At 40.9% G+C, this 26,317-nt stretch overlaps 1 protein-coding gene across 1 annotated transcript in view; it reads right to left on the reverse strand.

Annotated features, from left to right (window-relative positions):
* Nucleotides 1-751: 751 nt before the first annotated feature.
* Nucleotides 752-26,317, reverse strand: part of LOC124795255 (protein 60A-like) — a 208,259-nt gene continuing 182,693 nt past the window's right edge. Inside the window, exons 4-6 of the mRNA XM_047259200.1 lie at nt 13,214-13,399; nt 1,214-1,290; nt 752-1,129 (exon numbers count right to left, since the gene is read on the reverse strand). Of these exons, the coding sequence (XP_047115156.1) occupies nt 872-1,129; nt 1,214-1,290; nt 13,214-13,399 (521 nt within the window). The 3' untranslated portion in view covers nt 752-871. The remainder of the gene's footprint in view (nt 1,130-1,213; nt 1,291-13,213; nt 13,400-26,317) is intronic.

Raw genomic sequence — 26,317 nt, forward strand, 5'->3', positions numbered from 1 at the left:
TTCACCAGGTAGGTGGTTATAACTCAATACATGGTAATACAGATGAAAGGCTGCTCGAAACATGCCCAGCTTCACTGATGCAGACCAGTGGAGGCAATATTACGCTATGGGGGATGTTCAACTGGGCTTCCATTGAGCCTGTGATGGTATTCGAAGGCACCATGAAAGCTGCAGAATACATGAACATTATTGTTGAGAACCTTCATGCTTCATGTCTTCTTCAACACTGATGACATCTTCCAGCACAATAACAGCCCATCGCAAGGCTGTAATTGTGCTACAGTGGTTTGAGAAGCATGACAGTGAACTCACATTGGTGTATTGGCTACAGAATTTCCTGACCTAAACCCAGTGGAACTTGTGGGATGCTATTGGGCACCAATTCCTTACCCGCAAACCACCATCTGTAATTTATGGGAACTGCATGATCTGTGCATAGATGTCTGGTGCCACCTACCTCTGGAAATCCATCAAGGATTTGTTAAATCTTTGCCACACAGGATCAGTGCTGTATTTCATTCCAAAAGTGGACTAACATGCTATTAAGCAGGTGGTCATAATGTTTTGTCTCATCAGTGTGTAAAAAAAAAGATAAACCATGGTAAAAGTTCCTAAAACAGTAATGTATATTTTCTAACTATGTTCCAGATATTTACATAGAGTTATGGCTGATAAAAATTGCTAATTATCACTTCTTATTGTCTGTGAAGTTAAAAAAATATTGGTTATATAATTACTTATCAAAACTAGCTTAAAAAACACTGCACAATATATTTCACCATGAAGTTCACAAGTACACATTCATGAACGATGGTATATTTACAATGAAAGAAAGTGCAACACAGTGATCATGAATAGAGTACACACACAGTTAGTGACAGCCACAGCTCTTCACAACCATGTTCTTGAATTTTTTGAGTGTGACTAATTTGTCAAGATAATACAGCAAGTGCACTGGACCGAGCTTCACAGGGGCACAGCACGGCTTTGGAACGTGTGTTGGGTACATCAGGTGAACCAAGGTCTGCACAATTGCATGGTTTGTGGCATTCATGTGTGCATTCAGAGGAAAGTTACATTCACCACTGCAATACCAGGCATGGTAACCATTTGGGGCAATTATCCAATCCTGCAACAAGTTTGACTGGTGTAAGTTCACATCATCATCATATGTTGGCAATTCAGTACTTCAACCTATAAATGTCTTACACACCTTCCAGTCAAGATCCTGAAAGTTCACATAAAGCGTTCGCAGCTGGCAGTTCCTTGATGTCCAGTGAGGAATTGTATCTAAAAAATAAAAGGCTTTAAAATTAAAAATCTATATAGCACTTACAGAATTAAATTCATGAAAATATATTTCATTTCATTGCAATTATTTACTTAGTCACTTATTTGTATGTTTTATGGACAATAACATGAATTTATCATTATAATGTGGAATGTGTCAGTTAGTTTACAACGAGATACACTTTCACAGAGAAAAATATGGCAACGTGCTGACCATTTACAGGATTGTCTTTTACATGAAGATCCTTCCCTGAGAAAGTATTCAATGATTTTTGTGGCTGAATACTTCAATCCTTTCGTTGCCACATTAAGGTTTAGTGAAGGTTAGCGTAAGTCATTCCTCCATCTGGTATTGTCTGTATGAATGTTTTCACACTGCAGTCAATTATTAACAACAAACTACATAGGACAGTGAATGTACTGTGCAGCTGTTGTTAGCCTTATTACACCATTCTGAGCAACGAACACTTTCTTCCTCAATGAAGTGTTGACCTAGCATGTGTTGCTGTAAGATGTTAGAGAGGGAAAAACAGTGAGAGTATGCCTACTTTCTGACAGCATCATCTTCCAGTCTGAATTTAAATACTGATTTACCACACAGTTTTAACCTGTCAGGCAGCTTAATGTATGGCACACACTCTGCTTAGCGAATGGCATAATTTGTAATACCTCGACTCACAGGCAGTGATTTAGTTACTGTTTGGCATGTTTTTATAGTAGGTGTGCTAGGCCAGCAAAGTATGAAGGTGAGCTAAACTAAAAGAGTGAAGCACAGGTACTAAAAAAAAATCACAGTTATACCACAGCAGATGGCTTACTTGGTAAAAGCACTACTCATGGACAGTAAAGGTCTGTGCTCTTATAACAGAGTGGAGACAAAATGTTATACTTCATTTGGTGACAGATAACTCTCAACAGTGCGAATATCACTGTTACAATGCAGAAGTATCTGATTCGTAATGGCTAAAATTAGTCAGCTAGAAATTCAGCAATACTGAGACATTGTCTCAGGAATGTAAATAAAATCATGTTATGAGACTTGTCATGGAAGACATGCAAAGCAGCTGAGCAAAGTCTGCATTAACTGTCACTAATCTTCTGTAGCCAAACAACCTACAGGTTGGCAAAAGAGGAACAAGGAAAGATTAGGGCTTAACACTCCATTGACATAATGCAGGACCATCCTGGCATTAGCTTTAAGCGCTTTAGAGAATCCAAGCAACCTAAACCCATAGGCCAGATGGGGAAATGAACCTCCATTGTCTACAATAAGAGCCCAGTACCTCTGCACTAAGACTGGCAAAGGAGATACGGCACTGAAAAACCAGAACTGTTTTGTTGATGGTAGAAGAGATGGCACCTGTTTCTTTGGGACTCACAGGGTGTCATCATGATTTTCAGAAAAATGTGTTATAGTTACTGGCTCTTAACATGTAATGTTACTGAGTCAGGTGCTCAGTGATTTGAAACAGAAATGACCAGGATCAGCATGCAAGAAATTATCTCCTATTAGGACAATAAAACTACATCTACATACATACTCTGCAAGCCGATGTACAGTACATGGCAGAGGGTATCCTGTACCCCTACTAGTCATTTCCTTTACTGTTCCACTCACAAACAGAATGAAGGAAAAATGACTATCTACGTGTCTCCATATGAGCCTTAATTTCTCAAATCTTATCTTCATCATCCTTACATGCAATGTATGTTGGCGGCAGTAGAATTGTTTGGCAGTCAGCTCCAAATTCCAGTTCTCTAAATGTTCTCATTAGTGTTCCTCAAAAAGAATGTTGCCTTCCTTCCAGGGATTCCTATTTGACTTCCTGAAGCATCTCCGTAACACTTATTTGTTGTTTGATCCTACTGGTAATAAATCCAGCAGCCCATCTGTGAAGTGCTTCAGAGTCTTCCTTCAATCATACTCCTGAGCAGTGTTCAAGAATAGGTCGCACAAGAGTCCTATATGTTGTCTCCTTTACATGCACACCACTCTTTCCTAAAATTCTCCCAGTAAACCAAAGTTGACCATTTACCTTCCCTATTACAGTCCTCATATGCTTGTTCCATTTTATACTGCTTCACAGTGTTACATCCAAATATTTAAGCAACTTGACTGTGTCAAGCAGGACGCTAGTAATACTGTATCTGAAAATTATAGGTTAGTTCTTCCCAATCATCTGCATTAGCTTACATTTTTCCACAATTAGAGCTAACTGCCATCATCACTCCAACTAGAAATTTTGTCTAAGCCATCTTGTTTCTGCCTACAGTCACCCAACTTCGGCATATTACTGTACACCACAGCATCATCAGGAAACAACCAAAGATTGCCGCCCACCCTGTCTGACAAATCATTCATGTATATGAAGAGCAACAGTGGTCCTATCACACCTCCCTGGGCACTCCTTCTGATACCCTAGTCTCTGATGAACATTCGTCATCAAGGTTTATTACTTAAGAAGTCTTCGAGCCACTCGCATAGTTGTGAATTTATTCCATATGCTCGTACCTTCTTAAGCAGCCTGTAATGGGACACCGTATCAAATGCTTTCCAGAAACCTAGAAATATGGAATCAACCTGTTGCCTTTCATCCATAGTTTACACTATATCATGTGAGAAAAGGGCAAGCTGAGTTTTGCATGAGCAATGCTTCCTACAACCACGCTGATTCGTGGACGTAAGTCTCAACAAAATTTACTACATCTGAACTGAGAATATGTTCAAGGATTCTGCAGCAAATCGAAGTTAGGGATATCGGCCTGCAATTTTGTGGGTCCATTCTTTTACCCTTCTTATATACTGGAGTCACCTCCACTTTCTTCCTGTCACTTGGGACTTTGTGCTGGGAAAGAGATTCATGATAAATGCAGACTAGATAAGTACTCTTTGTAAAACTGAACTGGGATCCCATCCAGACCTGATGATTTATTTGCTTTCAAATCTTTCACTTGTTTTCTAGACCAGAGAAGCTTATTACTATGTCATCCATAAGGGAGTCTGACCGATGGTCAAATGATAGTATGTTTGCACAATTCTGCTGTCTGAATGATTTCCTGGACATGAAATTTAAAACTTCAGCTTTCATTTTGCTATCTTCAGTTGCCACACCAAACTGGTCATCAAGGAACTGCATGGAAGCCTTAAACCCGCTTAGCGATTTTACGTAAGACCAGAATTTTCTCAGGTTCTCTGCCAGATCTTTCACTAAGGTGCAATAGTGCTGGTTGTCATATGCTTTGTGCATAGATCTTTTCACAGATACAACAATCTCTACTAACCTTTGCTTGTTGTCATTTGCGCATTCTCTTTTGAACCAGAGAGTAACAGCCTCTGTTTCCTTAGCATGTTCCGAATTTTGTTATTAAATCATGAAGGATCTTTTTCATCCTTTATCCATTTACTAGGCACATAACTCTCCAGACCACAGTTTACAATCTGCTTAAACTTTGTCCACAATTCCTTTACATCCATCTTAATGGACTAAGTGATGTCAATTCACTGTCTAAGAGATGCTAACAACTGCACTGACATCATGAACATTAATCCCTGTTTCTATAATGAAATTGTTGATGAGATCCGCCAATTTGTAGCGTGTGGGCTGCCGAGCTAGCTACTCAAGGCCATCTACAGAAAACATATTCAAAAGTACAGGGTGTACATAAAGTCCAGGAACACTTTCAATTATTTATTGCACAAGAATCAAACATTGTACAGATATCACACATATGTCATTTTGAAGAGAAACTCTGAAAGTTTTTTGCATGTACACTGCCACAGCATAGTTTGGTAATTTGCCGATAGTCAGTGCTAGTCCCAAACATGGAGAGTTCAGGCACGGAGTGAGCTTCCTGTGTGTTGCTGGGCACAAGCAACCCAATGTAATGAATTTGTTGTACCAGTGGTAAATGGCCTACCTTGTTGGTGGCTTCTTACCATACTTGGTTGCAAATATCCATTGAACAGCTGTAGCACACTTGTTTTTTCCAACTCCAACACACATAAAGCTCGCTGCGCACCTGAACTCCCCATGTTTGCGACTACCGCTGTCTATCAGCAGATTACCAAACTATGCTATCATGGTATCCATGAAAAAAACTTTCAGGTTTTCTCTTCAAAATGAAATATGTATGATATCTGTACAATGTTTGGTTCTTGTGCAATAAATAATTGAAAGTGTCCCCAGACTTTATGCACACCCTGTTTTTTGCATGACTGCCTGTCTGTACCCCTGAAATGTATCCACAGTCATCCCAGTCTACACCCAGTACGGTAAAGTTGCCTCAAAGTAGAATTGCATGATCTGGATATTTATGCACTACTGACCATAGTCTTTCTTTGATTGACTCTACGACTGTTACAGCAGAATCAGATGGCTGGTAAAAATATCCAACAATTAACTTGATTTCATCTACAGCTGTTATACATGACCAGATAACTTCACTGTCACACTCAACTTTGACCTCAATAGAAGCAATACTTTTATCAACTGCAATGAACACTCACCCTCTTATGGCCTCTAATCTGTCTTTCCGATATATGTTCCATGACTCGCTAAATATTTCAGAAGATTCCACTTCAGGTTTCAGCAGGTCTTGGTCCCAAAAATAATCTGAGTGTGTGAACTTTCCTGGAGGCCAGTAAATCCAGATACTTTATTAGGAATACTTCGACAGTTTACTGATAAAATTTTGACAGTCAAAGTGTCTTTATTCTTAATGCTGGCTGACTTCCCTCACTGCATATCAACTGGCAATTGTTCATCAGAACACCTCTGACTACCATCTGGCCTAAAAAACTCTCATGTGCACTCTGCTACTCAAGTAGCTGCTTCCTTTGTGTAGTGCACCCCTGACCTATCAAGGGGAGTCTTACAAATCCCCGTTTAATATAAGCAGGTCTAGAAATCTGCAACCGAGACTTCACGGAGTCAACAAAGCCTTTGGTTGAGACCCTCCACAAGTCTCCAAATCTAAGGACCCAGATCAGTTCTGAGAACAAATTGTGAGCTCCGCTTCCATACACACACAATACCGGTTGTATTCACCATCTCTGCCAGCCACCTGTATCAATGAGGATGGCCTCAGAACCCGAGTGACATGCATCATTGATACCGATATGAGCCACAACTTGCACACGACTGTATCCAGCATGTTTGATATCATCAGGCAAGGCCGCTTCCACATCTCAGATGATGCCCTCCGGCAGATAAACCGAGTGCACTTTGTCTTTCTTTCCAGACCTGAATGCTATCTGCCTAAGGGTCTCCATAACACACCTAACGCTGGAGCTCCTACGTTAAACCATCTCACTCCCATTTACTCTTCAGTCTTCTCCTCTTTCCCTTTCCTCTTTAGACATTCACGCATCTTTTCATCCTACATAGTTGTGTTTATCTTTGTACTATATACCTCTTTGCTTCTGTATGCATCCTCTTTGGTTTGAAGCTGGCACAGTACTTACAGTAGAATATCTTTGGCTTCCCTCTGACAACCATGCCTCCATCCTTGCTACCCTCCCTGTTTTCCTTTCCCTGTTGCTTCATGACCTGGGTTGTGAGTAACTGAATCTACTTTCCCTTCTTCCCTTTCTTTCCCCTCTCTCCTCCCTGATGAAGGAACATTTGTTCCGAAAGCTAGGAACGTAAATTTTTGGTTCTGTTTTTTGTGTATCTATTGGCTGTACTGAGCTGAGGTAAGTACTGGCCAGCCCCTCTATCTCTTTGTTAAAATGGATATATGCTCTATCACAAGATTCAGTCACATATCAGGTAGTTCACTATGTGCTCTATCAGTGAATTGATTGATTATGAGCCCCCCCTCTTTGACTTAATATAATCAAAGTATACATACATGGGTCACATGCTAATCACCAAGAATATGCCATTAAATAGTGAAAGCAGCCCTAAATGGAAGTGCCCACAGATTCAGATAACCTGCATGTATACTGCAGTTAATTTTAGGTTGGTTGGTTGGATCATTAAACAGACCAAACTACTACATCATCAGTCCCTTTTTCCTCAAACAGAAAGGTATATATGACTGTAGATCAGAGATAGCCTACCTCACATAACTCAGGGGAAGAAAACCCGAAGTTTACCAAAGGTCAATGAATTTGAGATAAAGGACAAGAAAAAGAAAGGAAGACACGGGAAGAAAGTGAGGCAAGCTGTCCCATCTAGGGAGCAGCCAGAAGCCCCAGAAAGCAGAGTGCAATGAGGGGACATACAACCCCCCTCCCACCACCACCACTTACCAGAGGTACTCTACTCAGAAATTGCCTAAGAAAGACTAGGAACATGGACAGGGCAAGAGAAACACACAGAGACAAAAGATGAACAAGTCTAACAGATCATGCAAGAGGAGGAGAGGAAGAGCAGAAAGGGTGAGGATTGGGCTGGACATCCAGACAGCCACAGCTCAGTCTGGGCAGAGGAGGCAACAATGTGTTCTGCCAACCGTCCAATGGGCCAATCAGGTTAGCCCGCTTCATGAATAAAATGTAAAACTAAGTCAGCCACTTAGGCATAGTCGCCTAACACCAGGGTTAGTGAGTCAGGGAGATTGAAGACCGTGGGAGATGGATTTTCGTGTTTGAAAAGAGAAGATGGCAGTTCAGTTGCTTCAGCAAGCTGTGAACATAGCTAGCATAATTGACAAGGCATTGTTGGCGCCTGATCCACAATGGAGGGACTCCGGACTCCACGAGTCCGCTGTTCACAGGCCTAGTTTGAAAGGCTCCTGTTGCAAGTCGAATCCCACAGTGATGTCCATGTTCCTAGTCTTTCTTAGGCAATCAGATCCAATATCCACAGTGCTGAGGGAAATGCTGAACCGAATCCCAGACTCACATAATCAAGATGGGATGGTATCAGTGCTTTGTAAAACTGCAGAAGAGTAGTGCAATCTGCACCCCAGCTGGTGTTACTCAGGCAGCAAAGTGTATTAAGGTGCAGCCAGTGCTTTTGCTTACGCTGGTGAAGATGGGGAGTTTACATCAAATGAGAATCGAAGACCACTCCTAAAAAGTGTTAAGTCTCCACCAAATTGAGTAGCTCATCATCAACGTAATGTTCTGGTTGTGGGTGAACGGTATGACATCGACAGAAGTGCACAATGTAAGTCTTGGTGGCTGAAAACTGAAAGCCATGGGTAAGTGCACATGCCTGAATCTTTTGTATGGCACCTTGCAGTTGGCACTCAGCAACACCCACAGTAGAGGAGCAATAGTAGAAGCAAAAGTTGTAAGTATACAAGGAGGGTGATACTGAGGACCACATAGCTGCTGCTAGGCCATTGATAGCTACTAGAAAGAGAGGGACAGTCAATACAGAGCCCTGCAGGACTCCATTCTCTTAGTTATGGGGCTATTGTGGAAAGCACCAACTCTAACCCAGCAAGTGTGTCACAACAAGAAGTTCTGCACAAAATTTGGAAACGGACCCCAGAAACCACACTCATGTAAGGTAGCAAGGATGTGGTTTCGCCATGTTGTGTCACAAGCCTCTTGCAGGTCAGATGGCAAACTCCAGGTAAATCAGATTATCAATAGAGTAATGGCCTTGGCGAAAACCACCCCAGAATGGAGCCAGAAGACCCCAGGACTCAAGGAGCCAACAAAACTGCAAGCTCACCATGCGTTCAAGTGACTTACAGAGAACATTGGTGAGGCTTAATCGGCAGTAACTGTCCATCTGTAGATGGTGCTTACCCAGTTTCAGCATTGGAACAATGATGCTTTTTCACCATTGCTGCAGGAACTCACCATTATTCCAGATACAGTTAAAGATGGCAAAGGTATGCCACTGACAGTTCAGAAGTACATGTTTGATCATTTGGTTGTGGATTTGGTCCGGCCATGGGTTGTATCAGGGCAGTGGGCTAGGACACAGACAAATTCCCACTCACTGAATGAATTATTATATGCCTCCAAAGGCAGGTTGATAATTCTCAGATGCTGAGGCTCGAGTGTAAAGCAGAGTCAAATGTTCAGTGACAGCATCTGGCTCACACCATTTCAGGTACTATCAGTACAACTGCAGATGTCTGGTACCCATAGAGACATCTGATCTTGGCGCAAACCTGCAAAGCAGAGGAACGTGGTTCGATGGTTGAAACTTGCCGTTCCCAGCATTCTCACTTCCATTGTTTTATTAGGTGACAGACCTAGGCATGCAGCCGCTTAAAGGCAATGAGGTGCCATCTCTAATGGCCTCTGCAATTTCTCACGACCATCAAGGTACTGTCTTCCGTAGGGGCAGCCCAAGGAACAGGGGGTTGCTAAATCAGCTGCCAAAAGAATTGCTGTAGATGTATTCTGGACCACCTCATCAACATCTCCATGTGCTGGGGAGCTAAAGGTGACAGCAGAGGAGAAAGCACCTCATTCAGCAATGTTGAGAAACCAAAGATCAATGGCCGAGAAAGTTCCATGCGCCACACTAAAGTGCATGGGGGTACCAGTATCCAAGATGCAAAGTTCAATTTGTGCCAAAAAGTTTTCAAGGTCGTTACTGTGATTCCATCCCACAATGGGTAATGGGTGTTGAAATCATCCAAGATTAGGGGAGGTGGGAGGAGAGGGGGAGGGTAAGCTGAGAAACCAATGCAAACAATATGATCTGAGACATGTCACCATTGGGAGGGAGGTAAACGCTGCAGATGGTAATATCCTGAAATGCCCTTACCCAGATAGCTACCACCTCCAAAGGTGTATTAAGAGGCACAAGTTCACTATATAGAGTGTCCAAACATAAGTGCAAACTCTGCCCAACATCCTGTCACAGGTAGTATGATTCTTAAATATCCCTGGTATCCACGAAGACTTGGCTCCTTGTTGATGGAAACCAAGTCTCCTGAAGACCAATGCAAAAGGCAGAGGAAGTGTTTAAAAGATGTTGTAGCTCAGACAGGTGGTGGAAAAAACCACTACACTTCCACTGGAGATTAATGTTGTTGATGTATTGTGAGGCCATGAAGTGACCAAGGAGGCAGGTTATGCCCTAGTGTCACCTGCTGCCACTGGCTGAGGGGTTATGGCATCAATACACGTACATTCAGGGCTCCATCATGTGGTGCGAACCAGGGCCTCAGGCTGCCAGAATCTCCACCTTGGACACAGGAGTGGAAGAGGCACTATCTGGTGGTGTGGGGCCCACTGAAATGTTCTTCTTCTTGGAGGACATTTTCTTGTCTTTCCTCTCCTTAGAGGGTTTTGATGATTGCAAGGACTTATTTGAATCAGTTACAGGTAAATATCATGATGTCAAAGCCCTGCAACCAGCAGCTTGTGGCTCCTTCAGCCACTGGCTGGTGTGTTTTATTGTAGTTTAACATTTCCAATGCTTGTGACAGTGACTTCGATAAACTTTCTCTTAATACAGTATTTCCTGAAAAATGCAAGTGCAAATTAAACACTAAGACCCTGCAATGATTCCTGTTCATTAAAGAACATGGTAAGAGTGGTGAGTGTACAGTTTGTGGTGTAAAATTAGCATTTGGTAACAAACATAGCTGTGATTCTGGCTAATCCTTCAAGATCAGCAACTGATACGTATTTATTGGTGAAGGTAGTTTCACACAGGGTTAAGTAACTTTTGGCACAAGAAGCCACATTTGCATACCACACAGTCATGCACAACCAGAATTTCAAGTCCATAGACTGTACCACTGATGTAATTAAATCACAGTTCAACAAGTTCTCATGCTCACAGATGTAAATAATATGAGTTACCAAGAATGTGATGGTACGATTTGCTATGGAACAAATAATGAAGGAATGGAAAGAAGCATAGTTCATTTCAGTAATGACAGATTCTTCCTGCCACATCAAAGTGGTTCCTTTAGTGGTTAGGTTTCACAGTCCAGATAAAGGCGCCATAGTTAAAGTGTTGCAGTTGGTTAACATTGGTGTTAAAAGGGTAGAGCATTTGACTTCGTATGTCTTACAGCTTTTGGAAAAGCTACTGCCTAAGACACATGTTGTAGCAATTTCAACTGAAAATACAAACACCTACTATGGAGTCATCTACCAGTATTGGTTTTGAACACTAACCCAGGATGTAGGGTGCAACAGATCAGTTAAAAATGCATTTTAACAATTAGCTGTTTATTTGTCCTATTAGTCATCTACAAGTTTTGGTTATGAACAATCAACCAGGACGTAGGGTACAACAGATTAGTTAAAAGCATCCCACATTCCTCTGATGCTAAACAATATCAAAGTTATCCAGGGAAATTTTACAAACATCTGACATAATTTGTCTTAGAATACTGGTAGTCATATCTTATGTCAAATCAATATGAGAAATGACAGTAGTATTCTAAGACAAATGATGTCAGATGTTTGTGCAATTTCATTGGATAATTTCGTTGTTGTTCAGCTTCATTGGTATATGGAGTGCTTTTAACATATCTGTTTTACTCTACATCCTGGATGATGGTTAATAACTGAAACTAGTAGATGATTAACGGGACAAACAAACAGCTGATGGATAAAATGCATTTTATAAAATACTAATGGCTGTTTTACCACACTATAAAAAACTTTTATGTTGTAGGAGCACTACATAGTTCTCTCTTCTGCCAATTGTCTAAAAGAATCACTGATGTTTTCCAGATGTCACAGTCCTACTTCCTGTCTCTTGAGAAGTGTCCTATAAACTTGAAGATCTTCCTTTGAAAATTTTCTCTCTTTCTTTACCCTTCAGTTCCTTTCAAGTCAGCACTTTGTGCACTGAAAAGGAAAGATTTTTGACATCTGTAGTAAAACCGCAGTTACACAAGTTGGAAAGTGAGTAGCTAGTGACATTTGGATCAGTTTAACAATATCACAACAGCTTTCCGTGCTACCTACATTGGGTACATTTGTAAAGGGTGAGAACCATTTTAGGAACCTCTTCAGCCAATGGAGTGGATCATTGAAATAAAACCATTACCTGCAGTAGCATTCAAGAACTGTATAGTTTTGTAAAACCTAGAAACACAAGCTTCATGGTATATGAGGGAGAACTGTTTGATGAGTACTGTTGTGTAAGTAAATATTGTGAAAGTAAACTGTAAGACTGGTTTGCCAAATATTAAGTGTCAGTGAATAATGACAGAAAATTTTCACTCATTTTCATAATGAGTGAATGTATCCAAAACATATTAAATGCTTTGTTGAATCTTCACTAGCTATTCCAGGTTTTAATGCATCTATTGAAAGAGTGTTTTCATTAATTAAAGCTTTGTGGAAAAAGAACTAGGAACAGTAAACCTCCACTTTATGGGCATCTGCAGTTCGATGTTTAACAAAAACAAGCTTCTTGAGTAAACCTCCACCACTAAAAAGTATTACACAAGTACCAGTGAGTCTGTACCATTATCTCCAATGCAAAATGAATGAAATCTGTGTTTATATTTACATTAAAACTGTATATGCAATACTGCTGTTAACCTCTCACCACCGATGTGGATTATGCAAAGATAAATTATTATTAATCCTATATTGATGGTAATTCTCCCATGTCCTGAATTGTTGTGCACTGTTATGAAAAGTCCTGAATATGGTCAAAAATAATGAGTTGAAGAGTTGGCTCTTCCTATTAATTCAAATTTGTGTATATTGTTCTTAATAGCGGTTGCAGACAAACTTACCTCAGTAACGGACATAATGGCTATATGACAAAAAATCAGTGAATATATCCAAGTCTATGTGCAATATCCTACTGGTGGGAGAACAGCAGTGTGTGTGTGCACTGAAAATGTCACTGTTCATCAAACATAATTCTGTAATCAGTTAACTAAAACCATGTAACATCTTCATGAGGTTTAATTTTACTACATACTCTCTTTTTCTAGGTGCTTAATTTTTCTGTCAGAGAGTGTATAATTATTAGTCTACTTTTAGAAGCCAGAGGCAGTCAGATAGTAACTTCCGCACCTGTAAATGGATTGCTCTGTACATGGCTGTTCTCCGACTTCCGCTTTCGACCCAGGGCCTGTCGAGCAGAACGTGTGTGCACATCTCGATTGCCCGATGCTTTCAGGAAGGCTACCATGAATGGTAACTTGTCTTCTTCACTGTCAGAGCTTATTATTCCAATGTCTTCCAGATGAACCTCATGACCTGAAAAGTGGATAGAAAGTAAATGTAATTAATTAAAATCCAGATCTGTGTGGGGTAAACTTTTCTATAGGACGTTATACAGAGAGAAAAATTCTTGATAAGCTGTACAGCTGAATGTTGCTGGTGTTCCACTAAGAGTGTCACAAAATAGGTTACACTTTCAAATGAATTCTGTGTTAAAAACTGTAGCACTTTGTAGTTGACGAGTTAGGTAGTATTCATTAAAGATGTAATTCATTCAGTTTGAGAATTTTTAGTTAATTTGATGTATTTTAATTGTTTAAAGTACATGCTAATACACACAAAAAAACTTAAATTCTGGGTGATGCTACAAAAGGCAACTAATAGGTCTTAGGCACAATAATGATGATGATGATGATGATGAGTCCCATACTTCTTTACAGAGCGTAGGGGAGCGACACGGGAGACCCGCGCCGCCTTACTAGGCAAGGTCCTAGTGGAGCTGGTTTGCCATTGCCTTCCTCTGACCATAATGGGGATGAATAATGATGATGATGACGACACAACAACACCCAGTCATCTCGAGACAGGAAATAGGCACAATAAACAATAAACATTAAATCAAAGCTGCATCTTACATGTTCTTATATTCTGGCATATTTACTTAGGTTTTTAGGTATATACAGATCATTTTATAATGACACTAAGCATGCCAAATTTATCAATACATAATAAGTGTAAGCATCGTTCATCCATGAATGCCACTGTAACTATGCAACCTACTCCCACACACCCATGGGAGTTACATGGTTTAGTAGTCCTTCATCTCTCATCCATCAAAAAGGTTTTAGCTGGAACTGCAGGGAATGGATTAGAAGACTTGGATGTCAAAAGAGTGCAGCACACCGATGGACTTCTTATGGGATGTAGGCGAAGCATTTCAGAATAGAGTGCTATAGCAACAAGACTGGTTAGAAGAATGTTTCTTCTTGAGTTTTCAAGAATGTTGTAGAATATTCCAGAATGTTTGAAAATGTTACAGTTTTTAAAATGTTATGGAAGGTTTGAGAATGTTCCTGAGCATTCTAGAATTTTCTAATGTGCTCCAGGACATTCCAAAGTGTCCCATTAACCTGTTGTGGTGGTCATACATTTCAGCTCGAAAGGGTATATAACTGCTGGGTAGCTGAAACAGTCCATTACAATACTACTTCAGAGTACAAAAAACACAAAAATTTTGTCACTGGCAAAACAGATCAAATATGTTAGTCTTGTGGCGTCCAGAAATTCAGTAGGGAAACAACAAGAATGTGCTGCATGAGTGGAAAAATTCACTTAGCACCACTGGAAATGCCTCCATCAGAATTATTTCATTATGTGACTTGGGAAACTCTGGAATTGAAACAGCTCAACAAAATATGAAAGCATATAATGCATGCTTTCAAATGACATCATGAGCAGTGAAGAACCCCAACTCAGTTCTGCGATTTTGATTAAAGGGCAAATCTTCTATCAAATGGATCACTGTTACCACTGAAAACTAATCTTATAAATTTCTGGCAATGGACAAACAGAAGTCAATTGATATCATACAAATATAATGGGTAGAAATGAGAAATCAATGAAAAATTGCAGAGGTTTTTACATAAATATAATCAATTGGTTCACATATTCTACTCAAAACAATACTGGATCAGATGGAATCCAATGAGTATATAGTTGTGATTCGAGCTGAGAAAAGACGAGTTGAAAAACACAAATGTCAATACAGTGCACCTCAAGTCAATGAAATTGTATTGCAATTGTGGACAGTGCGTGCACTAGTCTTGATATGATTATTTAATGAAGAAGAGGATTACAATGTTCACAGAAATGCACCATTCTTACAATTAATTTCAATATTCTTTAATTTTTATAAGAGGAGAACACAGTCAGCATTATAATTTGAAAAAGTGGTGCCAAATGCAGGTGGAGAGACAAAGAGTAAAATAAATTCAAACAATTTTATGAATACAGCATAATGATCAGAGACAATGTGGGTTACCAAATCCTGTCACATACGAGGGTTGGACAAAAATATGGAAACACGTCTAGAAATGCATGCTTGAACATAAATGCAGATACTAGTCATGCTGTATGTTGCATTGTTCTAATGAACCAAGAAAGGCACCTGTGCAATGTCCTCAATAGTGTCAGTCATGGTTAGAACAGACTTATGTGTGGTTGTGAGTGCATTATGTTGAAGCTAAGTGAATTTGAATGTGGACCAATTGTCGGTGCTCATATCGTGGATGCTTCCATAACTCAGGACCTCTGTCCTTTGCGAGCAAGTGCTCTACCAACTGAGCTACCCATGCATGACTCATGACCTGTACTCCCACCTTCACTTCTCCCAGTACCTTATTGCCTATCTTCCACACTTCACAGAAGTTCCCTTACAAAACTTGCAGGGCTAGCACTCTTGGAAGAAAGGATATAGCCATAGCCTGGGGGATGTTTCCAGAATGAAATTTTCACTTTGCAGTGGAATGTGCCCTGATGTGAAACTTCCTGCCAGATTAAAACCATGAGCCGCACCGAGACAAAGTCAGGACTCTTGCACTTTGCAGCAAGATTCCCTTGAAAATCATACAGGTGGGTTAAGTGCAAGAGGGGCACTTGTCCCTTTGAATCTCTTTGGATATGAGTACAGGCTTTTTATTCATTATATAGTTCCCTTAAATTTCTAGAAATTAATACCAGCAACACTACTGAACTGCAGATTAACACTGCCTGGTGCCATGGGACATACTGTGGCTTTAACAACAGCTACCTGTCTTGACCCCCCACCCCTCCTCCCCCCTCTCCATTCACAAGAAATTATGTCAATTCTTTGGTGCTGTGGCAGTTTTGACACTACTCCGTAGTCAAGATAGATGCAAACTTTTAACGAACAGTCCTGAAATAGTGCTGCCAATTTTTTCTCTGTCTCTTCCTCACACAGACCTCTTCAAACTGAAAGGCAACCGATCCAAAACTCTGAAGTATGGATGTCATTACAACACAAGCTTGACACCAGTATACATGAATTCATCCATCCCCAACTTCCTAACAAACACCCCCTCCTCTTGCAGCACAATTTAATCTCAATAGTACTTTACGATTTGTCGGTGGACAAAGAAGACCCGTAATGGCTTGCAAATTCCATGTACAGGAGAGCTACTGTAGAAGACACCCGTGAAGAAACTGCCATCTGTATTTAATATACACTCCTGGAAATGGAAAAAAGAACACATTGACACCGGTGTGTCAGACCCACCATACTTGCTCCGGACACTGCGAGAGGGTTGTACAAGCAATGATCACACGCACGGCACAGCGGACACACCAGGAACCGCGGTGTTGGCCGTCGAATGGCGCTAGCTGCGCAGCATTTGTGCACCGCCGCCGTCAGTGTCAGCCAGTTTGCCGTGGCATACGGAGCTCCATCGCAGTCTTTAACACTGGTAGCATGCCACGACAGCGTGGACGTGAACCGTATGTGCAGTTGACGGACTTTGAGCGAGGGCGTATAGTGGGCATGCGGGAGGCCGGGTGGACGTACCGCCGAATTGCTCAACACGTGGGGCGTGAGGTCTCCACAGTACATCGATGTTGTCACCAGTGGTCGGCGGAAGGTGCACGTGCCCGTCGACCTGGGACCGGACCGCAGCGACGCACGGATGCACGCCAAGACCGTAGGATCCTACGCAGTGCCGTAGGGGACCGCACCGCCACTTCCCAGCAAATTAGGGACACTGTTGCTCCTGGGGTATCGGCGAGGACCATTCGCAACCGTCTCCATGAAGCTGGGCTACGGTCCCGCACACCGTTAGGCCGTCTTCCGCTCACGCCCCAACATCGTGCAGCCCGCCTCCTGTGGTGTCGCGACAGGCGTGAATGGAGGGACGAATGGAGACGTGTCGTCTTCAGCGATGAGAGTCGCTTCTGCCTTGGTGCCAATGATGGTCGTATGCGTGTTTGGCGCCGTGCAGGTGAGCGCCACAATCAGGACTGCATACGACCGAGGCACACAGGGCCAACACCCGGCATCATGGTGTGGGGAGCGATCTCCTACACTGGCCGTACACCACTGGTGATCATCGAGGGGACACTGAATAGTGCACGGTACATCCAAACCGTCATCGAACCCATCGTTCTACCATTCCTAGACCGGCAAGGTAACTTGCTGTTCCAAGAGGACAATGCACGTCCGCATGTATCCCGTGCCACCCAACGTGCTCTAGAAGGTGTAAGTCAACTACCCTGGCCAGCAAGATCTCCGGATCTGTCCCCCATTGAGCATGTTTGGGACTGGATGAAGCGTCGTCTCACGCGGTCTGCACGTCCAGCACGAACGCTGGTCCAACTGAGGCGCCAGGTGGAAATGGCATGGCAAGCCGTTCCACAGGACTACATCCAGCATCTCTACGATCGTCTCCATGGGAGAATAGCAGCCTGCATTGCTGCGAAAGGTGGATATACACTGTACTAGTGCCGACATTGTGCATGCTCTGTTGCCTGTGTCTATGTGCCTGTGGTTCTGTCAGTGTGATCATGTGATGTATCTGACCCCAGGAATGTGTCAATAAAGTTTCCCCTTCCTGGGACAATGAATTCACGGTGTTCTTATTTCAATTTCCAGGAGTGTAGTAGTCAAAATGCTCCAGTCAAAAAAAAAAAGAATCTCACTTTTATGTACTAGAAGAGGAAAAAAGAGTGATATTTCAAAGTGAAAAAGTTGCCCTTTCCAGGAATTGGAATCTTGTCAGCTCAATGTAGTAGAACACAGTGCCATGTGCAGTCATAGATCTATGAATTCAGCAGCCAAGGTGGTACAACTGCACAATAATGTGACAAACTGGAGAGCCAAGGATCGTGTCATTTTAGTTCTGGACTTTTTGTTTCGGATTTTTAATTTTCGTTACATATTGTATTATGGAGCTAAAAATAATTTTTTTGTAAATATTTTTAGCTTCATTTCATAACTCATTGGATTTAATCATATGAACATGAAATTTTGGATCACTGAACTCTTAACACAAATAAATGTAATTCGTATGCACAAAAGAATATGCTTATCGTTAGATAACAAAGTAAAAATACTAACTGGATAACTATCAATCGTTTGAGGTACAATAAATTTTGTGCACTTCTTGTCAAATTCAATTCCTGTGGCACGAAAGATTTTCACTATCAATCATCTGAGGCCCAATAAATTTCGTGTACTTCATGTTAAATTTAGTTCCTGGGCACAACATATTTGCAAACTCGCCGAATCAATTGTATAAACGGCAATTTCAAAATGTCGCCGCCTCTTGGAAAAGTTTCTGTGGTCGCCCATGGATACAGGACTGTATGTATCCATTGTAAGACAACTGGAAGCTGTTTTGAATATCAACGGGTTTCCTACAATGCATTAGTCATGATAATGCATCGTGTTTTTTGTTTTTTGTCCAACCCCTATACTTCAGCAGTGTTTAGTTGATATACGCAAAAGTAGAGGCAGAACGAATGGTATTTACAGAGGGCAGCACTTAAATCCGGACAAATTTCAACTTTAATTTCACGTCATATCGTATTTCTGCTGGAAGTCATGACTAATGTTCTTGATAGCCATAGGCATCTAGTAAACAGTTAGAAACTCAAAATGGCCAAGATGTTATGGACAAGTGTGGAATACAACCGAAGAGCTGCGATTATCAAAAGTCTGCGCTGGGCGTTCGCCCACTGAAATAGTTCGATTCTTCGGGTACCCGCGATAAACTGTTGATGATATTGCGGCCAAGTATAATGCTTTGGAGAAGTCTGGGGTTCATGTCCTTGGTGTTGTGTCCAGTGTGGGTGATATCAGTCCGCCACATTTCTTTGAAAAGGGACAAACTGTCACAAAAGAAGTTTATCTGCAAGTTCTGTGAAACTGTGGATTATAACTGTGGCCTCTGAGAGACAATATGTCTTTCAGCAGAACGGTGCATTGGCTCATACGAACCATGTAGTCCAAAACTGGCTCTCGATAACGTTGACATGTTCTGATCAAAGCAGTGCTGGGCATGAAATAGCCTGGATTTGAACTCCCTCGTCTACCATGTTTGGAGCATAGTCGAAGATGAGGGACCCTAGTGTTGCATCTCTACGCACTGCTATCGAAACTGCATTTGCGAATAGGGACAGCGCTCTTTTAAAGAGAGTGAGATGGACATGATTGGAGGCAGTCATTGTGGTTTAAGGTAGGGCTATGTCAATTAATGTTACTCTTGAAAGATACTACTACTTATGTGTAAAAGGATTTTCATTTTCATTTGTATTTTGTTTTAATAAATTTGCGTAAAAAAAAGAAAAAAAACAGTTTCATTTATCTGTATTTAAGTGCCACACCCTGTATGTGACAGAACAAAAATAAACTGTTCAAAAGAGCATATTCATTTGAGAAATGGTAAGAAATGATGGCAAAGATGATGGTATTGGAAGACTGGCAATTTACCATCAGCTTACTTAGAAACTCAACACATGCATGAGTACACACAAAATGTTATGACCTACATAAGAAAATATGGCTGCCCAGATCTTAATAGGAGCTGTTAGACCAGCTTAAGCAAAAATGTCTGTTAGATTTCAATTTGAAAGCACTTGATCACAGCAGTCAACATTAGGTACTTTGTGTATGATAAATTTATTAAAAGGGCGTAACTATGTTTCACTCTGACAGCGTATTAATTCTGTAAATATTAGAAGTTCCTGTTTACTCTAAGTATTCTCCTATTTCGACAATCTCCTGACAAATGATCAGGGTAGTGAGTATTATATTCAAAAAATTATATTCAAAAGATTCACGATAATCATCTCATTTTTGGGTCTATGGGACGAAAACTGAATCTAATCTAGTATAATCCTATTTACTCTTAACATTCACGTAAACTTTGTTAATGCCGAAGGTTAATATATAATTTACGGACAAGCTCCCATCGAAGGTCATGATATAACAGCTAGTCTTTTGACAGAAACAAAATGGATTCATGAATTTCATCAAAAATATATTTTTTGTGTCTTTATGTACTGTATACATACAATTGAATGCCAGAAATGAGGATTGCCACATTCACACAATTTGATTTGGTTACATGAAAATAAATGTCCAAATTAATTGATCAAGTAATTACAGATAAATTTCCTAATCCAGAAGAGGATGCAGAATTATACAACATAATAGCAAAGAACATTGTTCCTGGTCCATGTGGATGATTAAATATGAATTTCTCATGTATGGATAAAGACCACTGTAGACAAGAGAGAAAATTATAAGGACCACATTTACAAAACACATAAACAGAAGAAGATAAATGCAGAAAACGATATCCAGAAAATGGTGGTTTCACTGTCAAAACAAGAATGCGAGATAATCAATGGATGGTGCCATGTAATCTGCTTGTCTCAAAAATTTTTCATGCACACATGAACGCACTCCAACTCCATGAAATCAATGAACTATGTGTGTAAATATGTTAACAAAGGTAATGGCACAGCCGTATTAACAATAAGCAGAGGAAAGAAAGCACAAGATCCAAAAGGTAAAATACTTCAGTATCAAATGGGCAAACATATAAATTATAATGACGTGTCTTGCCGAACACTGGATTTCCCAATACATGATTGGGAACCAGCAGTTGTTCAAATCGCAGTTCATTTCAAACAGTGTTCGTCAAACTGCGACCCTGGGCCCCATACAGACCTAATCAAGCATTCGTGCGGCCCGCGGTTCTCAGCCGTATTTCAAAATCATTTGCTGCCAGTAACTAACAGCTGAATCCAAAAACGTCAACTAACGTTAAGAGCTTCCAAACAATGTAGTTTTCTTGCTCAATAAGAAACAACAGTAGTTACAGAGGTAGCACTATTTTAATATATGCTTAATTTTAATTGACACTGGTGAATTCGGCTGCTTATCTCAGCGACAGTGTGTGAGTAGCACCGCCATTGGGGATTACAGTATGTGAGCAAAGGGAGAATATTTCATTGTTTGTCTTCCAGTACTGACACTTCACAGGCGTGCTAGTCTTGTACCGGTCAGCTGGTACGGGGTAAATTTTGGCACAGAAGTTATGTGGGTTAGGTAGTTACTTTCATGTTCCATGGATCATTTTGCATGATAAATTGTCATGATGTGGAACTAGTCATTTTACATTCATATTGCAAATTAATTTGTACATCTGTTTGGGCTCTAAACATCACCATTCCTGCCCCACCCCCCCGAAATGAAAACAAGATCAAGATGTACAGATAGAGTTAGCAATTCCTACCCACCACCTTTTACACATTACAAACATAGAATTTCTTCTACGGAATAGAAGTAGTTGTCAAGGAGAAACTTTTTCAGTTTATTTTCAAATGTTACCTAGCTGCCTGTTAAGACATTTTATATCACTGGATAAGTGGTCAAAAATTTTTGTTGCAGCCTTGTGCACCCCTTTCTGTGCTAAAGACAACCTTAATGTTGAATAATGAATGTCATTTTTTTTCTTCTAGTATTGTAATTATGTACCTCATTGTTCCTTTTGAAATGCAGTGGATAATTTACAACAAACTTCATGAGTGAATAAATATCCTGTGAAGCAGTAGTCAGAATGCCCGACTTCTTAAACAGATGTTTACAAGACGATCGTGGCGGAGCACCACATATTATTCTTACTGCACGTTTTTGGGCAATGAAGACCTTTCTTAAAGATGAGTTACCCCAGAACTTTATTCCATATGACATTACTGAATGGAAATAAGCAAAATATGTCAACTTAGTGATTTCTCTCCCCAAAATTTGCTAAGATTATAAGTGCAAATGTGGTTGAACTAAGTTGTTTTAGGAGTTCCAAAATGTATTTTTCCATTGCAGAAAACCAGTCAATGATACTTTTGAGAACTTTGTTCACCATCTCTTCCATTTCTGTATGTATGGTATGGTATGTATGTTATGTTAACCGGGGACCTAGAAACGACGGAGAGGCTCCATCCCCGCCGCAGCTGCAGTGGTCAACAACCCCACGACGACTACCGCAGTCCACTTCCCCCTCCGCCGCCCCACACCGAACCCGGGGTTATTGTGCGGTTCGGCCCCCGGTGGACCCCCCCAGGGAACGTCTCACACCAGACGAGTGTAACCCCTATGTTTGCGTGGTAGAGTAATGGTGGTGTACGCGTACGTGGAGAACTTGTTTGCGCAGCAATCACCGACACAGTGTAACTGAGGTGGAATCTACATCTCTACATCTACATTCATACTCCGCAAGCCACCTGATGGTGTGTGGCGGAGGGTACCTTGAGTACCTCTATCGGTTCTCCCTTCTATTCCAGTCTCGTATTGTTCGTGGAAAGAAGGATTGTCGGTATGCTTCTGTGTGGGCTCTAATCTCCATGATTTATCCTCATGGTCTCTTCGCGAGATATACGTAGGAGGGAGCAATATACTGCTTGACTCTTCGGTGAAGGTATGTTCTCGAAACTTTAACAAAAGCCCGTACCGAGCTACTGAGCGTCTCTCCTGCAGAGTTTTCCACTGAAGTTTATCTATCATCTCCGTAATGCTTTCGTGATTACTAAATGATCCTGTATCGAAGCGCGCTGCTCTCCGTTGGATCTTCTCTATCTCTTCTATCAACCCTATCTGGTATGGATCCCACACTGCTGAGCAGTATTCAAGCAATGGGCGAACAATCGTACTGTAACCTACTTCCTTTGTTTTAGGATTGCATTTCCTTAGGATTCTTCCAATGAATCTCAGTCTGGCATCTGCTTTACCAACGATTAACTTTATATGATCATTCCATTTTAAATCACTCCTAATGCCTACTCCCAGATAATTTATGGAATTAACTGCTTCCAATTACTGACCTGCTATTCTGTAGCTAAATGATAAGGGATCTATCTTTCTATGTATTCGCAGCACATTTCACTTTTCTACATTAAGATTCAATTGCGATTCCTTGCACCATGCGTCAATTCACTGCAGATCCTCCTGCAATTCAGTACAATTTTCCATTGTTACAACCTCTCGATATACCACAGCATCATCCGCAAAAAGCCCCAGTGAACTTCCGATGTCATCCGCAAGGTCATTTATGTATATTGTGAATAGCAACGGTCCTACGACACTCCCCCGCGGCACACCTGAAATCACTCTTACTTCGGAAGACTTCTCTCCATTGAGAATGACATGCTGCGTTCTGTTATCTAGGAACTCTTCAATCCAATCACATAATTGGTCTGATAATCCATATGCTCTTACTTTGTTCATTAAACGACTGTGGGGAACTGTATCGAACGCCTCGCGGAAGTCAAGAAACAGGGTATCTACCTGGGAACCCGTGTCTATGGCCCTCTGAGTCTCGTGGACGAATAGCGCGAGCTAGGTTTCACACGACCGTCTTTTTCGAAACCCATGCTGATTCCTACAGAGTAGATTTCTAGTCTCCAGAAAAGTCATTATACTCGAACATAATACGTGTTCCAAAATTCTACAACTGATCGACGTTAGAGATGTAGGTCTTTAGTTCTGCACATCTGTTCGACGTCCCTTCTTGAAAACGGGGATGACCTGTGCTCTTTTCCAATCCTTTGGAACGCTACGCTCTTCTAGGTACCTATGGTACACTGCTGCAAGAAGGGGGGCAAGTTCCTTCGCATACTCTGCGTAAAATCGAACTGGTATCCCATCATGTACAGCGGCCTTTCCTCTTTTGAGCGATTTTAATTGTTTCTCTATCCCTCTGTCGTCTATTTCGATATCTACCATTTTGTCATCTGTGCGACAATCTAGAGAAGGAACTACAGTGCAGTCTTCCTCTGTGAAACAGTTTGGAAAAAAGCCACTTAGTATTTCGGCCTTTAGTCTGTCATCCTCTGTTTCAATACCATTTTGGTCACAGAGTGTCTGGACATTTTGTTTCGATCCACCTACCGCTTTGACATAACACCAAAATTTCTTAGGATTTTCTGCCAAGTCAGTACATAGAACTTTACTTTCGAATTCATTGAACGCCTCTCGCACAGCCCTCCTCACACTACATTTCGCTTCGCGTAATTTTTGTTGGTCTGCAAGGCTTTGGCTATGTTTATGTTTGCTGTGAAGTTCCCCTTGCTTCCGCAGCAGTTTTCTAACTCGGTTGTTGTACCACAGTGGCTCTTTTCCATCTCTTACGATCTTGCTTGGCACATACTCATCTAACGCATATTGTACGATGGAACCAGGCCGCATTCGCCGAGGCAGGTGGAAAACCGCCTAAAAACCATCCACAGACTGGCCGGTTCAGCGGACCGCAACACAAATCCGCCGGGCGGATTCGTGCCGGGGACCAGGCGCTCCTTCCCGCCCAGAAAGCCGTGCGTTAGACCGCACAGCCAACCGGGCGGGCTCTGTATGTATACTGGGAGTGCTTACAATACTGGTGTCATTTGCAAAAAGAACTAATTCTGCTTGTTGTACATTAGACAGTAGTTCATTTACATATATGAGAAACAGTAATGGACCTAAGACTGAGCCTTGGGGAACCCCATACGTGATTCCTCCCCAGTTAGAATTATGTCCCTGGATTCTGTTGGTTAAATTACTACTAACTACAACTTTCTGCATTCTTTTGGTTAGATATGACATGATCCATTGGTTGGCTATACCACCAATCCTATAATATTTCAATTTATCTAGGAGTATACTAAGATTCACACAATCAAATGCCTTGGATAGGTCACAGAAAATACCTACTGGTGCTATTTTGTTATTTAATGTTTGTAATATCTGGTGTGCAAACATGTAAATGGCATTTACAGCAAAGCAACCCTTCTGAAACCCAAACTGTGATTTGCTGAGGATATTATTGTTGCCAAGGTGAGATACTATTCTAGAATAAATCACCTATCAAAAATTTTGGAAAAAGATGCCAGCAGTGAAATAGGTCGGTAGTTACTGATGTCTCTCTTATCACCTTTCTTAAAGAGGGGTTTAACAATGGCATATTTTAGTCACTCTGGAAAAATGCCTTGAGTTAGTGAAGCTTTACACATTTTGGACAATACCAAACTTATTTATATGGGAACAAATCTTTGACACTCTGTTGGAAACACCATCAAAATTAGAATAGCTTTTATTCTTATGAGAATGTATGACCCTCTTTAATTTCAGAAGTAGACCTCTTAATTTCAGAAGTAGAAAGTTCATATGATGTAATTTTATGAGAGTAACTTCCTCAACATATTGCTGTGACCTTTCTCTTGAACTGTTGGTTCCTATGCTTTCTATTATGTTTAAGAAAAGTTTATTAAATACATTTGCTACCTGTGACTTGTCATTCATAATCCTTCCATTCAATTCAATAGTAATGTTATTCTCTTCTGTGGTTGGTTGTCCGTCTCTTGCTTCACTATATTCCACATTGCCTTAATTCTGTTGTCAGACGTACTAATTTCTGACATTATGTGCATCTTTCTTGATTTTTAATAACCTTTCTTAGTTTTTGTAGTGTGCAACGACTGCAAGGTCTCTACTTGTTCTTGCCAAAAGATACATTCCCTTTTCTTTTCACAAGATACTTTAATACTCTCAGTGATCCATGGTTGTCTACATCCCTGCTTATCGTCCCTGCTGATTGGGTTATGTGGAAAGCTATTTTCATACTGATAAGAATTTATCATGGAACAGATTAAATATTATATTGACATTTTGTTCTTTATAAATTTCATCTCAGGTTGTTTCTTGCAAACTACTCTTAAAAACATTTGCCCTGTAGTCATTCGTGAATGGATGTTGTGGAGACGGTTATCTTCAAATGAGCTACGTATCTGTAGTAAGGAATATGAATTAAATTGATGATGTTGTAATACAGTGCAACGAGTAGAAGAAAAATTATATTCTAAACATTTGATAAACATTTGTGATGGTATCTCATGCTGCACAATGCA

Source organism: Schistocerca piceifrons, chromosome 4 (genome assembly GCF_021461385.2).
Source record: "Schistocerca piceifrons isolate TAMUIC-IGC-003096 chromosome 4, iqSchPice1.1, whole genome shotgun sequence".
NCBI lineage: Eukaryota > Metazoa > Arthropoda > Insecta > Orthoptera > Acrididae > Schistocerca > Schistocerca piceifrons.